Genomic DNA, 12,798 nt, shown 5'->3' with positions numbered 1-12,798 from the left:
GGCCTCCTTCTCTCATTTTGGTTTTCTTTCGCTCGCGGCGTGGAGCGTTTTCCCATCTACGTAAGTCATGGTTGTCGGCTTTAGCTTTCTTTAGCGATAATTTTGATGATCCCGCCAATATTGGTAACTGGGTGCATTGGGCTATTGCTCCTACAAAAAAGTTCCTGATCAGCAAAGTCTATAGATCGTTGTTTCCCATGGAGGCGGTCTGGTTGCCCGAATCTGCACTCTAGGCGAAGGGCTCTTCACCCCGTTCTCGGTTCTTGGCTTGGTTAATTTTGCACGATAGGTTCAAACTCACTCTACCTTAAAGAGGTGGGGCTTTCAGCTTCCGAGCTGGTGTGTGTTTTGTCATGCTGCTAAAGAATCTTCGTTCCACCTCTTCTGGTCTTGCCCTATCTTTGTGGAGATCTTTCGTAGGACATGGAGGCACCCGGAGGTCCTGGTTATGGAGAAGTTCTTTGCGCTAGACCTCATGTTGGGTCTAGTCTGCCTTCAGCGCAGTAAGCAGTGGTGGTTAATCTGGAGGTCATGGTTGTTTACCACTTGGTGGTTCATTTGGATGGCACGCAACAATGCCTTTTTTCGGGAATCTTCGGTTAACATTAATCATCTTGCTCAAAAAATCCTAGTGGACGTTTACACGATTCTGCGTGTTCATCTTTTCGATCTAACGTTTCCTCTGGCTGTCGCTCTGCTCCGTCCGGACTGTATTGGTTTTGCAGCTCCTGCATGAGCCATTTTTTTTGTTGCTTGTTTCTGTTTTTCTGCTTTTGTTCTTTTTGGGTTCAACTCTGAAATTCTCTCTCTCTCTCTCTCTCTCTCTATATATATATATTGATAAGAAAGAAATCCAAATGCCTTTATTTCATCACTTTATCATACATGGTAATCCAAATGTTTGCGTATTATTGGAGATTGTTCCCTCGACAATGCGCTTTTGCGAACCTTTACTGCCCATGATACGTTCAACCTTGGTTCCTTTTCAGGCCCCACTCAGAGCAATATTACAAATCATTGTAGTTATCACATTTTCACGATGTGGACAGGTAGCTACATCTACCACAGCTTTGGCCACCTACAAACGTTATTGTAATCCTATTCCTTCCATCAAGAATATCATTCTCAAACTAAGAAAGAAAGAAAAAAAATCTGTGGTCCACTGAGACTGCACGAGGGTAATAGTATCGTTTTCAGAGCTAGTTGTGCTTGATATGCATTGAGCGAGTGTTTGGTGATCTTTGGAGACGAAGATTCCTTTCCTCTGATAACAACTTAGCAAACCTGCAAAGAGTAAAGCACCCAAGGAAAAAAAACTCAAAATCGATATCCAGGATACTCAAACTTGGTTTCTCTTAACTTATAAATTTGATCTGCTCCACACGTATTGAATGAGAAATTAACTCATTTGTGGCTCAAATTAACCCGAGTCATCTGAAGTTTCTGCAGTGTCTTACCTGATGAGGGCTTCTTCATTGGTGCCTTCATCAACAGGTTCAAAGAAACCTGTCTCCAGGTTCACCCTGGAAACGGGACTTTTCAATAGTTGTTCTCCTACCTTCACAAGATTCGAAAGGTTTTCCTCAGTTGCTGTGTCCACAGAAGCTAGAGTCCCAGTCAACCTATCGTTCTGTATCACATCATATTAGAAAAAAATGGCAATGGTTATTACAGTATAATAAGTGTGTATACGGATACAAGAAGTGATGCATGAAGCGGAAGTAGGGAAGTGAGTGCTAAAGAGTGGTATGAAGCAGGAACAATATGGTCATGAAACAACCAAGTGCATGAGAAACGAAAATAAAATGCATAGAAAGCAATATGAAGTGCAAATGGAAGCAAATGATATAGGATAAACAAACAAGCTTATTATAAAGAAATTCTCACTTTTCAATATTGGAAAAAGTACAAAGTGAGGGGAAACCAGTGATAGGGAAATGTTTAGAAAGCAGGGGGATAATCTATTTGGGAAACACGATGGAAGCTGACTTTCCCGTAAAGGGAAATGTGTTTCTCATATTTCTGAAGCGGGTTTTCCAAAGCTTCTTCTCATTTCTAAAAAAGCGAGCTTCCTCCTTCCTCCTAAAGGAAAATGTGTTTTTGAAACAGGTTTTCCAAAGCTTCCCCTCATTTTGGAAAAGTGAGCTTTCTCATATAGCCAAGCTTCCGGGTAACTATGGTCTCTCTCTCTCTCTCTCTCTCTCTCTCTCTCTCTCTCTCTATATATATATATATATATATATATATATATATATATATATATATATATATAAAGTGATGGCTGCCTACCACTTTTCTAATCTACCACCAGCTTACTGAGCTTTTAAAGGGTTTTCTTCTATTTTTTTAAATCTAATTATGCAGATGTGATCTACAAAATTGATTTTATAGGAATCAACTCTTAGATCAATTTATTTCAACACAGGTAGGTTTTAATAAGATTTAAAAATCAATGGTCTACAATTTTTATAAATATTCAATGATTTAAAAGATCATATTTTTTATCAAAAAAACATGATGTAAGTATCATTTTCTAGCAAATCGAGCATACTGAATACATCTACAGGGTCAGATTTGCAAAAAACAACCCGAAAATACATATTCGCTGGTGGTAGACTGGAGGTAGGCTAAAAAACTGGTAGGCAGCTACCAGTTTTCTTATATATACATATATGTAATTTTAATATTAATTTTAATTATTTTTTAACTTATTGAAATAATAAAAACACTTAAAAGTAACTGAAATTTTAAAATGTATGATAAATCCAAGAGTAGATTGCCTTTTTTTTATATAACTGGAAAAAACAAACTCGCTCGCTCGCAAGCTCATTGGTGTAAAAACCTTAGGCCCCTTTGCCTAACAAGAATTACACAGCTTCGATCTAGCAGCAAGGGACAGGCACATGTGGGTTTCGTACTGCCCCTTCAGCTTAGTGTTGTTCATGCCCCAACCAAATGAACATCGCCCTTGGCAGCGGGTACAACGTCTTTTACTTTGTAGTAAAAGGAAAAAGTCTTTGATTTTGAAAAGTAAAAATGATTTCTTTGTTCATGAAAAGAAGTAATTTTGTATTTAAAAAAATTCCATTGCTTTTGAAGGTAATTTAGTTATTTAAATTAGTTGAATGCTGCTCTCTCTCATACACTCTCTACATGCATTTTGCAGATTTTATTTTGCAAGTTCCCACCAACATGTATATATATATATTGGTGGGAATTTGTACAACAAAATATGCATGTGTGTGTATTCCTTTTTATTACATAAGATATCTCACCTGAATTCTTAGATAGTTTTGTTCTGATCGAAGAGCTTGGAAAACTACAGAAATGTGGAGGTCTACCATGTCTGCACTGGCTTGAGTGAACACATCAACGAGGGGAACGCCCCCATGGTTATAGAGCCAATCTATGACACCCCACTTCTTCACTGCCTTTGCACTATATTTTTCTTCTCTTTTTGATGAACCTGTCCCCAGAGAGATGACCAGAAACCTACCATAATCCATGGGCTTAATTGGGAGGAAGTCCGGGTTGCCACTGAAAACCTCTTTAGTGATATCCCCAATAGCCAACAAAGCCTTTGAAAACAAAAACAGATGGAGCTATATCTTTTTGAGATTAATCTTTGGAATCTATTTTTCTTTTAACAGCAAAAAGTTCTCAGAATTGTTAAAAAGTTGGAAATTATTACAGGATTGTTAGCTGCCACTCCACCATCTGCGAGATCGTAGCGTTTGACTCTCCCTTCAGAGTCTTTTGTTTCAAAGTAATGAGCAGGGAGATAAGTTGGTGCTGCAGATGTGCTGATGCATATGTCAGAGAGGAGGGCGTCCTCAGAGAGATTGTTTTTCACCTGCATGAATAAGCATAAGCACCATAAAGAGAAAAAATTCCAACTCTTGTGTTCATAAGTTAGCACAGAGAAGTTGCAAGTGTTACAGTTCTCTATATTACAAGAAAACTAGTGCAAGTGCTAGAGCCTCAAACCTATAAATGGACTTTTAGATCAAAGCTTTATGATGTGTAGGCAGGATTTTATAACGTATAAAATTTCAGAAATTTCAGAATCCAACCTACACGTCAAAAAGAGATTGATCCAAGAGACTATTTGTAGGTTTTCTTCAAGCATGGAGATCGGATTTACCAAAAACAATCTCTCTGAGGACGCAGATTTTGAAGGACAGGTGGATGGACCATCCCCCTTCTTCTCTCTCTTATATATATATATATATATATATATATATATATATATATATATATATATATATACGGGTAGCGCTTTCCAAGTTTGAACAACATAAAATGTTCTCATGAAGTTAAGTACAGCACAAAAGTAAAATCACACACGAACACGTTATGAAAAACCAAAGTAAGAAGAATATGAAGAATACAAGATGATAAGAAAAGGCAGTTGAAGAGAGACCTCATATGTGGAGAACACAACAGGCTGGAGTAACTTAATGTCGAAAGTAGGAATAACCACATTCGTCAGTGTTTCCTGCAGTCTCCTTTTCCCGAGTTTTTCCTTTATAATCCTATGTATATTCTTGCCGCTATATTTTGGCCCTCTGATTGCCCTATACATCTTAATTAATAAAGCAAATCGACCTCTGAGACCAAAATAATAAGAAGAACGTTTGTCAATGTAAATTTAAAACTACTTAAAGCAAAATACAAATGAATATAATGGAAAAAAGAAAAGAAAAGAAAAACTGAATAGAGTAGGGTGATCACCTTGGCTGGGGGAAGATTTTAGGGCAGTTCTCAAGATAGAAGGGCACAATATCTTTAGCAGCAAACAGTGGGCGTTTTCTTTCATCTGGTGTAGTTAACATGGCTGTCACTATACCTCCTGTGCTTGTCCCTGCTATAATATCAAAGTAATCTGCTATCCTTGCTTCTGGTCCATCCAACTCCTACAATATATGTTATTCACACCAATAGTAAGAGAAAACAACAACAACAACAATAATAATAATAATAGATGGTTGCTACTGAGCTTGGTGGTAAGCTTCACACACAAATATATATATATATATATATATATATATATATATATATATATATATATATATATATATATATATATATATATATATATATATATATAAGGCACGGTACTATTGAGATGAAAATCATTGGTTCAAGCTTTATCGACTCAGTGTAACCATATCGATGTGTTCAGCACAGTTTGCTTGCTAAGGATCAAACCTTGGATTATGTTATTTAGATCTAAAAATATGTTTTTTTGAGTCATAAAATTTTAGTATATTGTGGGATGTTGATTTTTGAAGACCTTAAAAAACCTGCTTATATGTCACAGTGACATGATTCAAAATGCATTTTCTGCTAAACAAACCGTGTATATCACATCTATAAAGTCCGATCTACAAAAAAAAAGTCTAAAAAATATGAAAATAAGGTGATTATATATATATATATATATATATATATATATATATATATATATATATATATATATATATATATATATATATATATATATACGCACACACAGAGTCATCATCATGCTGTTAGTACTTCTATTAATATCAAGTTTTGAACATTCTCTTTTCTTTTGTTTTATTTTTCTTTTTCTGCTAATCAATCCATGTGCTTGATCTGGTGCAGTTATTACATGAAAGGAAATAGCAGGCTGTTGCATGTGTTCACTTTTTCCAAGCATTAGAGTTCTATTTACTAATAGAATGAACTAGATACAAAGTAAGGGCTAATGAATTAAAGGTATGCACTGATTTTTGGATTGCCTGCAAAGAATTACCAGTTGGTGAGATTCTTTTCTCCCCTACCTGTAGTTGTTTCTCAAGAAATGCAAGGATTATGCCAGGTATAATGCCTCTGACACCGCCGCCATCAATACTGAGAATTGTGATGAGGTTACCATAAGTTGGTGGCTGGATCTGCACAACTGACCCACCCTCCATCGCTATGGTGGACAAGATCTAAAGATAGCAAGAAGTATATCTGGACTGAATTCATTATGTAAGGAGCAATGGCTATATATACACAATGAAATCATGCTGCATTTCTTTGGATGATAGCGGAGTTATAGCCGCCGTGAATTTAATAAAAGAGGACAACTTAGTGATCTAGTTGCTATAATGACATGATAGGAACGTTTAGTACATCTATGGGCAGCCAAGCTATACCAGAATTCTTTTGGTATTAGACCTATTAAATTCTGCACTTTCATAACAGGTAGATTCTGTTGAGATTTCAATATACAGAGTTTACTATCTGGTACTGATTACATAGCAATAGCCCTAGGTGAAGGCCCCTCTTCATTGAGATAGCAATGGTAAACGAGCCGAGCAAGTGAAGTTTGAGGTGTTCAAGCTTGCCTTATTCTTCAAGTGGCTCGAGCTGAGCTCGAGCACATGACAAGCGGAGCTTGAGCTGGCTTGTTTACAGAAAATGAATGCATTGATTGAAAGAGCTTGAAGTGCATAAAATTTGAACTGTATAGACCGATGGAGCCAAGCTTGAGCTGCCTCATTTAACAAAATTATATTTTTTAAAGCTAAAAGCAGTAAGGTTTTATATCCAAACCTATTTCTTACAAGCCAAACACTTCAACCATTTGTTCCACATTATACTATGTAAATTAAATATATTTATTACTACTTTGCAAGCATCTACAAGTGCAGCCAATTCACACACACCTATCATTTGTATTTGGCTTCCTGTGCTGATTTTTACGAATTCAAATGAGCTTTTTACGAGCCGAACACAAGCTAAACCACAAGTTGCTCTCTGTTTTCTTAGCCCTAGGTATAACAAACAGTGGTCGTGGCTCAAGTGCCATCATTATTGACTGAAGACATTATAATTAGGACCGCATCCTGGTTGGCAAACTTTATATAATAAATAACCTATGTAAAATATACATTCCCTTGTTGGACACGGTTTAGGGAGGCATAACATTCCTTTTGACCCTTGGCCTTAACTACCATTCAATCGCCTATGCAAATGGTAGTGCACGTACAAGATTGGTAGAGATGCATGATCGATATGATTGAGATGGTCACCATATTTGATCCAGCTCTTTTTTCAATTTAGAAGTTAGGTAGAAATCTCGTCCTGAATAGTACTGCTGTAGTGTTTATGCTAGTAAAATGTGTACTCCCATGTCCATATGGCTTAACTTCATAATTTGAGCCCAAACAGGGTGAATTAACCTACTTGAACTCAGATTCAACTCACATGGACCTAGACAGTCATGTGTTTTTAACTTGGGGAAGCAATTTGCATTTAAAATAGATGGGTTGAGACCAAAACCCTAGCTCTCTTAGTCCTTCAACTTTGGAGAAGACTTAGAGACCCTTTTCTGGATTGTCAAGAAGGATGCCTAAGACATGTTTACCCGTGCTGAGACTAGCTTGGTAGGCTTCCTGTTAATTTGGTTAACTGTAAAGATACAAGCACACCTAGGAGTCAAACACATATGACAATTAATAATAGGGATGGACCACTTGCAACAGTGATATATATATGAGTACAGCATTAAGCGCACCAATAATATCACGTTCATATTCAAAATCAGTACACATTGGATGGTTTGTCAAAGCTTATCTGAAACTAGAAACCGCGTCTGCATTGAACGTAGTTGTCCAAATCTGACTTTGATTGGAATATTCATGGACACTAGTCTATCTAGTGTCAGCCCAATCACATCATCTAAATAATGATCATGTTAATCTTCATGTCTCTATTAAGTTTAATAAAGCCAACTGCAATATGTACTAATCTTATCATTGATTCAGGCCTCATCTGCTTTGGGATCGAGCTACGAATGGAGTTATGCATCCCGGTAGTCCTTTAGCTTGGAGAAGGCAGATCTATGCCAGGTTCCTATTGTAAAAACCCCTCCGGCGAAGTTGCCGGAGGGGATAAACATAAAAAAAAAGGGAAACAGTTTTCCAATTAGGAAAACCGTTCGAAGGTTCGAGAGGGGTGAGGATAAACCTCACCTCCGAAATCCGCGGGAGGGGGGCGAGGTTTATCCTCGACCCCTCACCCTGCGTGAGGGTTATAAAAACCCTCACGCAGGCCCTCCTTCCGCACCCTGCATCGACAGAGATCAAGAGAGAGAGAGAGATACTTACCGGCGACGGCGGCGAGGTAAGCCTCCACCCTCTTCATCTTCTTCTTCATTCTTCTTTTTGTTTCGAGCAAAAAGGGGGTCGACATCCATTGCTGTCGGTGAGTTGCAGGAAAATGAAAAAAAAAAGAAGAAAAGACTCAAAGAGAGAGAGAGAGAGAGAGAGAGAGAGAGGAGGAGGGGGCCGACCGATGTCGATGGCCGACCCCTCCTGCTGGAGAAATGGACAGAGAGGGACGGCTCTGGCAGCCGACCCCTCTCTGTAAGAAGAACGGGAGATGGAAAGGGGGTGATGCCCTTTTTCTGCCCCCTGTGAGGGTTTTAACGGGGGGGATCGGGTCGGTCCGGGGTGACCGGACGATCGGTTCGGCCTGGGTGTGACCCAGACTGAACCGGGTCGGTCCGGGTCGCACCCAGACCGAACCGAGACAAGTTGAAAGAAAAAAAATTGAATGGGTTGGGTGAACCGGTTCGGGTCGAACTGGTTCAGACCAAACCTAGTGAAATTGGTTCAAGTGAAACCGGTTCAGACCGACTCGAGTCTGAACCGAACCAGTTTGAACCAAGATCCGAACCGAACTAGTTTGGGTATGGATCTAAGTTATTAGTCCGAACCCAGTTCGATCTAGACCTGTCCTAAATCCAGATTAACCGGGTCTGACTCTGATTGGATCAGTCTCGGATCTAGACCCAGTCAAACAGGTCTGGACCCAGTTAGACTATTCTGGATTCAGTCAAACTATTCTAGATCCATTCAGGCAGGTCCAGATCCAGTTAAACTGTCCTGGATCCAGTCAGACTATTTTGGATCCAATCAGAATAGTATGGATCCAGTTAGACCAGTTCGGATCCAATCAGACTGTTCTGGATCTAGAAGAGTTATGGATCTGAATCCAAATAGACTAGGTTGTATCCAGATAAAAAATGGATATAGATCAGATTGTATAGAAGTCTTGTATGATACCAAAATCTGAAATGTACCAAGATATCCATTTGGATACTCGAGATCCATTTCAGTAAAATGGACATATCTTTGCACTCCAAACTCATAATCGAGTGAGGTTTGATGCGTTGGACTCGTATTGAAGAGGGGAACCCATTAGTCCATGAAATTCAGTCAAATTAGTGATACAAAAATCAAGGTTTCTTGAGAAAATTCGGGAAAGGGTATTTTGGTAAGAAGTGTTGCGTATTAATGAGAATATAAATAGTGTATTTGACCAGATCACACTGATAGAATTCGTGAAGCGTGATTTCAGAGAAAGCATAGGATTCACTATTAAGGTAAGGGATGTTATAAGTAACTTTAGATGTGAATAAACCTTTTTCACGTTGCTTATTATCGTAGTGCTATAGATGCTATGTGATTAGCATGATAGTTTTGAGTGAGACCATGACATGCATAAATTCTATGCTTGACATTATGAGTTAATTTATATACATGTTTATTGTGATATGCATGTTAGTTTTGATATGTCATGCATGATAGAAAGCGATCGTGTTTGTGATTGCATGTCTATTTGATCATTAATATCATACATTGTGATGAGACTAAGTTTAGATTAGAGTCTCATTTAGTTCATTCATATTGTATGAATGAAGATTTTGAGATCAGCATGCATGACCCCTTAAATCCCAGAAGTGGCAACCTGTGACAAGGGCTACCTGGTTCGCGGCCATAGTGCAGCCACCACGGAGAGTGGGCCGCCGGTGATTTAACGATGTAGAGACACTACATCATTGCATGCTAAGTGAGAGAAGTGTGGGTCATAAGGTCATCATGAGATTAAGAATGAGATTTTTGTGATCAGTCACAACATCACTCGTGAGAGAACGAGTGCATTACGAATTTGTGAATATAGTTCAATGTGTGAACTTAGTTATAACTTAGGGTTGCACTCACACTGGTTTGGGGACTCTGGAGGACCATGGATGGTTGATAACCATCATGGTTATGATGTAGCATGAACCATACCGTGATTGAAAGCTTGACCTCCCGGCTAGCTACTGGTGGGGTCCCCGTGGTGGTTCACTATAGTGCCTGGTGGTCTGGGGACCACTGGGAGTGTATGGTTTATTATCTGGCCAACATGTAGAATTGGGGTGTTCTACCGGGTTGCTACGCCCATAGACGACTATGACCGGTATAGCCAACCTAATGATAGTTGTGTGAAAAAGAGTATTCAAGAATGATAATGAGGGTAATTAAAATATACAAACATGTGTGGTGTGTCGAGAACTAAACTAAGACTAGGGGCTTAGAGTTCACTACAGTTGTAAGTTAATTATTTATTTACTTATAATTATTTCTTACTGGGTTGTATACTCACCTCCATTTTTGTTTAATTACAATTGTAGGTTCCAGGCATTAGAACAATCAGCTTGTGAGCAACTTTTCCCTTCTTCAGCAGAGCATTGGTATATTTTACTTTCCTTATCATTGAATAAATGTATTTGCTTTTTTTTGTTATGAATGATGAACAATTGTAAGAGAAAGTTGATTATGAGAATAAAATAAAAAGTTTTTTTGCTACATTTTTCTCTGTGTAAACTTTGTACTCTTTTCTTCTGGGAAGTAATACCAACTGAACTCGAACTCCTGAGGTTCCATATCGGGGTGTTTCACCTATTGAGTAGGGAATCCATTTATATTCAAAATAAAATGATCAGTAGGTGGTCTAAATGAAATGGAAATGAAATAAGTGGCTGAAAGCAATGCACATTCATCTCATTGGACTATTAATTTCCTGAATTAATATGAAGAGTTTCTAAGACATGTTGATGTATCAAGTGCTAAGACCTTAATTAGTTTAGTAGGCTTTTTTTTATCCACTTGAAATAGTGTCACTAAGCACACCAATAATATCAGTCTTGTGGCAATCAATAAACATATTTGATGGTTTTTGAAGGCAGCCTAAGATATTTGCTTTGAACTTATGTGACAACGATTTAACTTTGTCTAGAAAGGCACCACACATTAATCTAACTAGTGCTATCCTAATAACAAAGACCAAGATCACGATCAGAATAAACTTCACAAACTCAACCTGGCTTAATGAAACCAACATCCATATACTGATCTGATTAGTGTAGCAGTCTCGCCTGTTCAGGATACATGTTTTTTTTTTTTTAAGAAAGGATACAGATATGGTTACACAAATAGAATTACACATCCCTCTCTAGATATCATCTGAAAATCATAATCCATACTGATCATAATAACTTGACCTAAGACAACTCTTCAACCTTTTGGAATTGTGATCACTAAGGTTTTTTCTATATTTCCTGGAAGACCATTGTGCAGCTCCCTGTAAGTTCGAGGCAGTCACATCTCGAGTTCCAGAGGCCTTTACAACATTAATCCATTGGTCTGGGTACTCATTCTGTAAGTTATAACCGAAATGGCTATGTTCCATAATAACATGTATGCCGAACTTGTGAAACCAATGCAATAGATAAGCCTATTGGCTACTGCCTGGATGAGACATGTCAAATTTTTCATAGGAACTTGTGTTGTTGTGCTATCTCGACCGATTCAGCACCTCATTGTGGTTTCTAAATTATATATTCATCCTTTTATCATGCAAAAGAAAAGCATACGGTTTTTCTCTTTCTAATGCCAGGATTCTTGTGGTTCTTTTCCTCTTCGCTTTTTTTTTCTTACATTCATCTATTGTATGCTCTTTGATTTCATGTCAGGCTCATGCATGAGGCAGGTTGTGGGCTTGAAAATTTAGATGGCAGGTTTGCAACCACACAAGAGGCTAACCACTCTAATTTAATTATGCTGACTGCTTGGAACTGATCCTTCTGTCAACTACCTCTGCAGTGAGAAATTGGCAACCTTAAGGATAGCAAAAACATTGGTGTTGCTCATACTGTTTTTATCAAACTGAGAAAGTAATTTGCCTGAAGATGACCAAAGTACAAACAATTTCAACTTACTGCTATTGATTCACAACTCTTTCCATCATATGTGGAAACTTTGCAGCTCTGGCCTCTCAATAGATGAAGCATCTTGATTATGCTTTCGACGACTCTAGCCTGCACTGTAGTTCTCGGGCTGCCATTTTTGCTTGTTTAGTGTCACAAGATAGAGAACTAACCCAACTAAACACCAAGAAATGTGATCTGCAGCTGCTGAGAAGATGCTATTTGTGTATGGAAGCAAAAGAAGATGGTCATCATTTATTTTGGCATTGTTCTTACTTCCAGAAGCTCCTGCACTGGGTATTGTCAAATTGTACAACAAGAATGAGGGCGGTTTCTCGGACTAGAGATCTAACTTTGGCTTATTGCCCTAATCAAAAGGGAAGGAGTGGTGCGTGCTTTGGCATGGGTGATTGTATCAGGCATGGTGGCTGGTATGGAAGGAGCATAATCATAGAATATTTGAAGCACAGTCAGCTGAACCTGAGGTGCTTCACAACAACTTTCTAGGGTGTCTTAGGCTTTATTTTGTTAACTGGTGGGGTTTCTTACAAGAGCAGATCCAGTACTCAATGAGAGCATATCAGGTGCAATGTGATTGCATGCACACTTTAGGTGTGTTGTTGCACTTGAACACACTTCATCTTTGGTATACAGCCTCTCAGTTGTGCGGCCCAACAACTGATGGAGGGTGATCAGGTGCAGCAGCACACCAAAAGTGTGCAATCACATTCCTCTTGTTCCTT

The 12,798-nt window shown here is 38.4% G+C and overlaps 1 protein-coding gene across 3 annotated transcripts in view; it reads right to left on the bottom strand.

Moving 5' to 3' along the window:
- Positions 1–889: 889 nt before the first annotated feature.
- The window catches only part of LOC149841172 (patatin-like protein 2), a 35,540-nt gene continuing 23,631 nt past the window's right edge, over positions 890–12,798 (bottom strand). Inside the window, exons 1-7 of one of the 3 annotated variants that reach the window (XM_090004689.1) lie at positions 5,811–5,973; positions 4,735–4,916; positions 4,424–4,610; positions 3,692–3,853; positions 3,276–3,578; positions 1,458–1,630; positions 890–1,284 (exon numbers count right to left, since the gene is read on the bottom strand). In XM_090004689.1, coding sequence (XP_089860815.1) covers positions 1,200–1,284; positions 1,458–1,630; positions 3,276–3,578; positions 3,692–3,853; positions 4,424–4,610; positions 4,735–4,916; positions 5,811–5,945 — 1,227 coding nt within the window. In that variant the 5' untranslated portion in view covers positions 5,946–5,973 and the 3' untranslated portion in view covers positions 890–1,199. Of the gene's footprint in view, positions 1,285–1,453; positions 1,631–3,275; positions 3,579–3,691; positions 3,854–4,423; positions 4,611–4,734; positions 4,917–5,810; positions 5,974–12,798 lie in introns of those variants that run through there. The other 2 variants (XM_090004688.1, XM_090004690.1) reach the window with 2 other exon arrangements.

Source organism: Nuphar pumila, chromosome 4, assembly GCF_984573655.1.
Source record: "Nuphar pumila chromosome 4, dmNupPumi1.hap1.1, whole genome shotgun sequence".
Lineage (NCBI taxonomy): Eukaryota > Viridiplantae > Streptophyta > Magnoliopsida > Nymphaeales > Nymphaeaceae > Nuphar > Nuphar pumila.
Note: the sequence above shows the minus strand (reverse complement) of the source record. Positions and strands in the feature narration are given on the sequence as shown.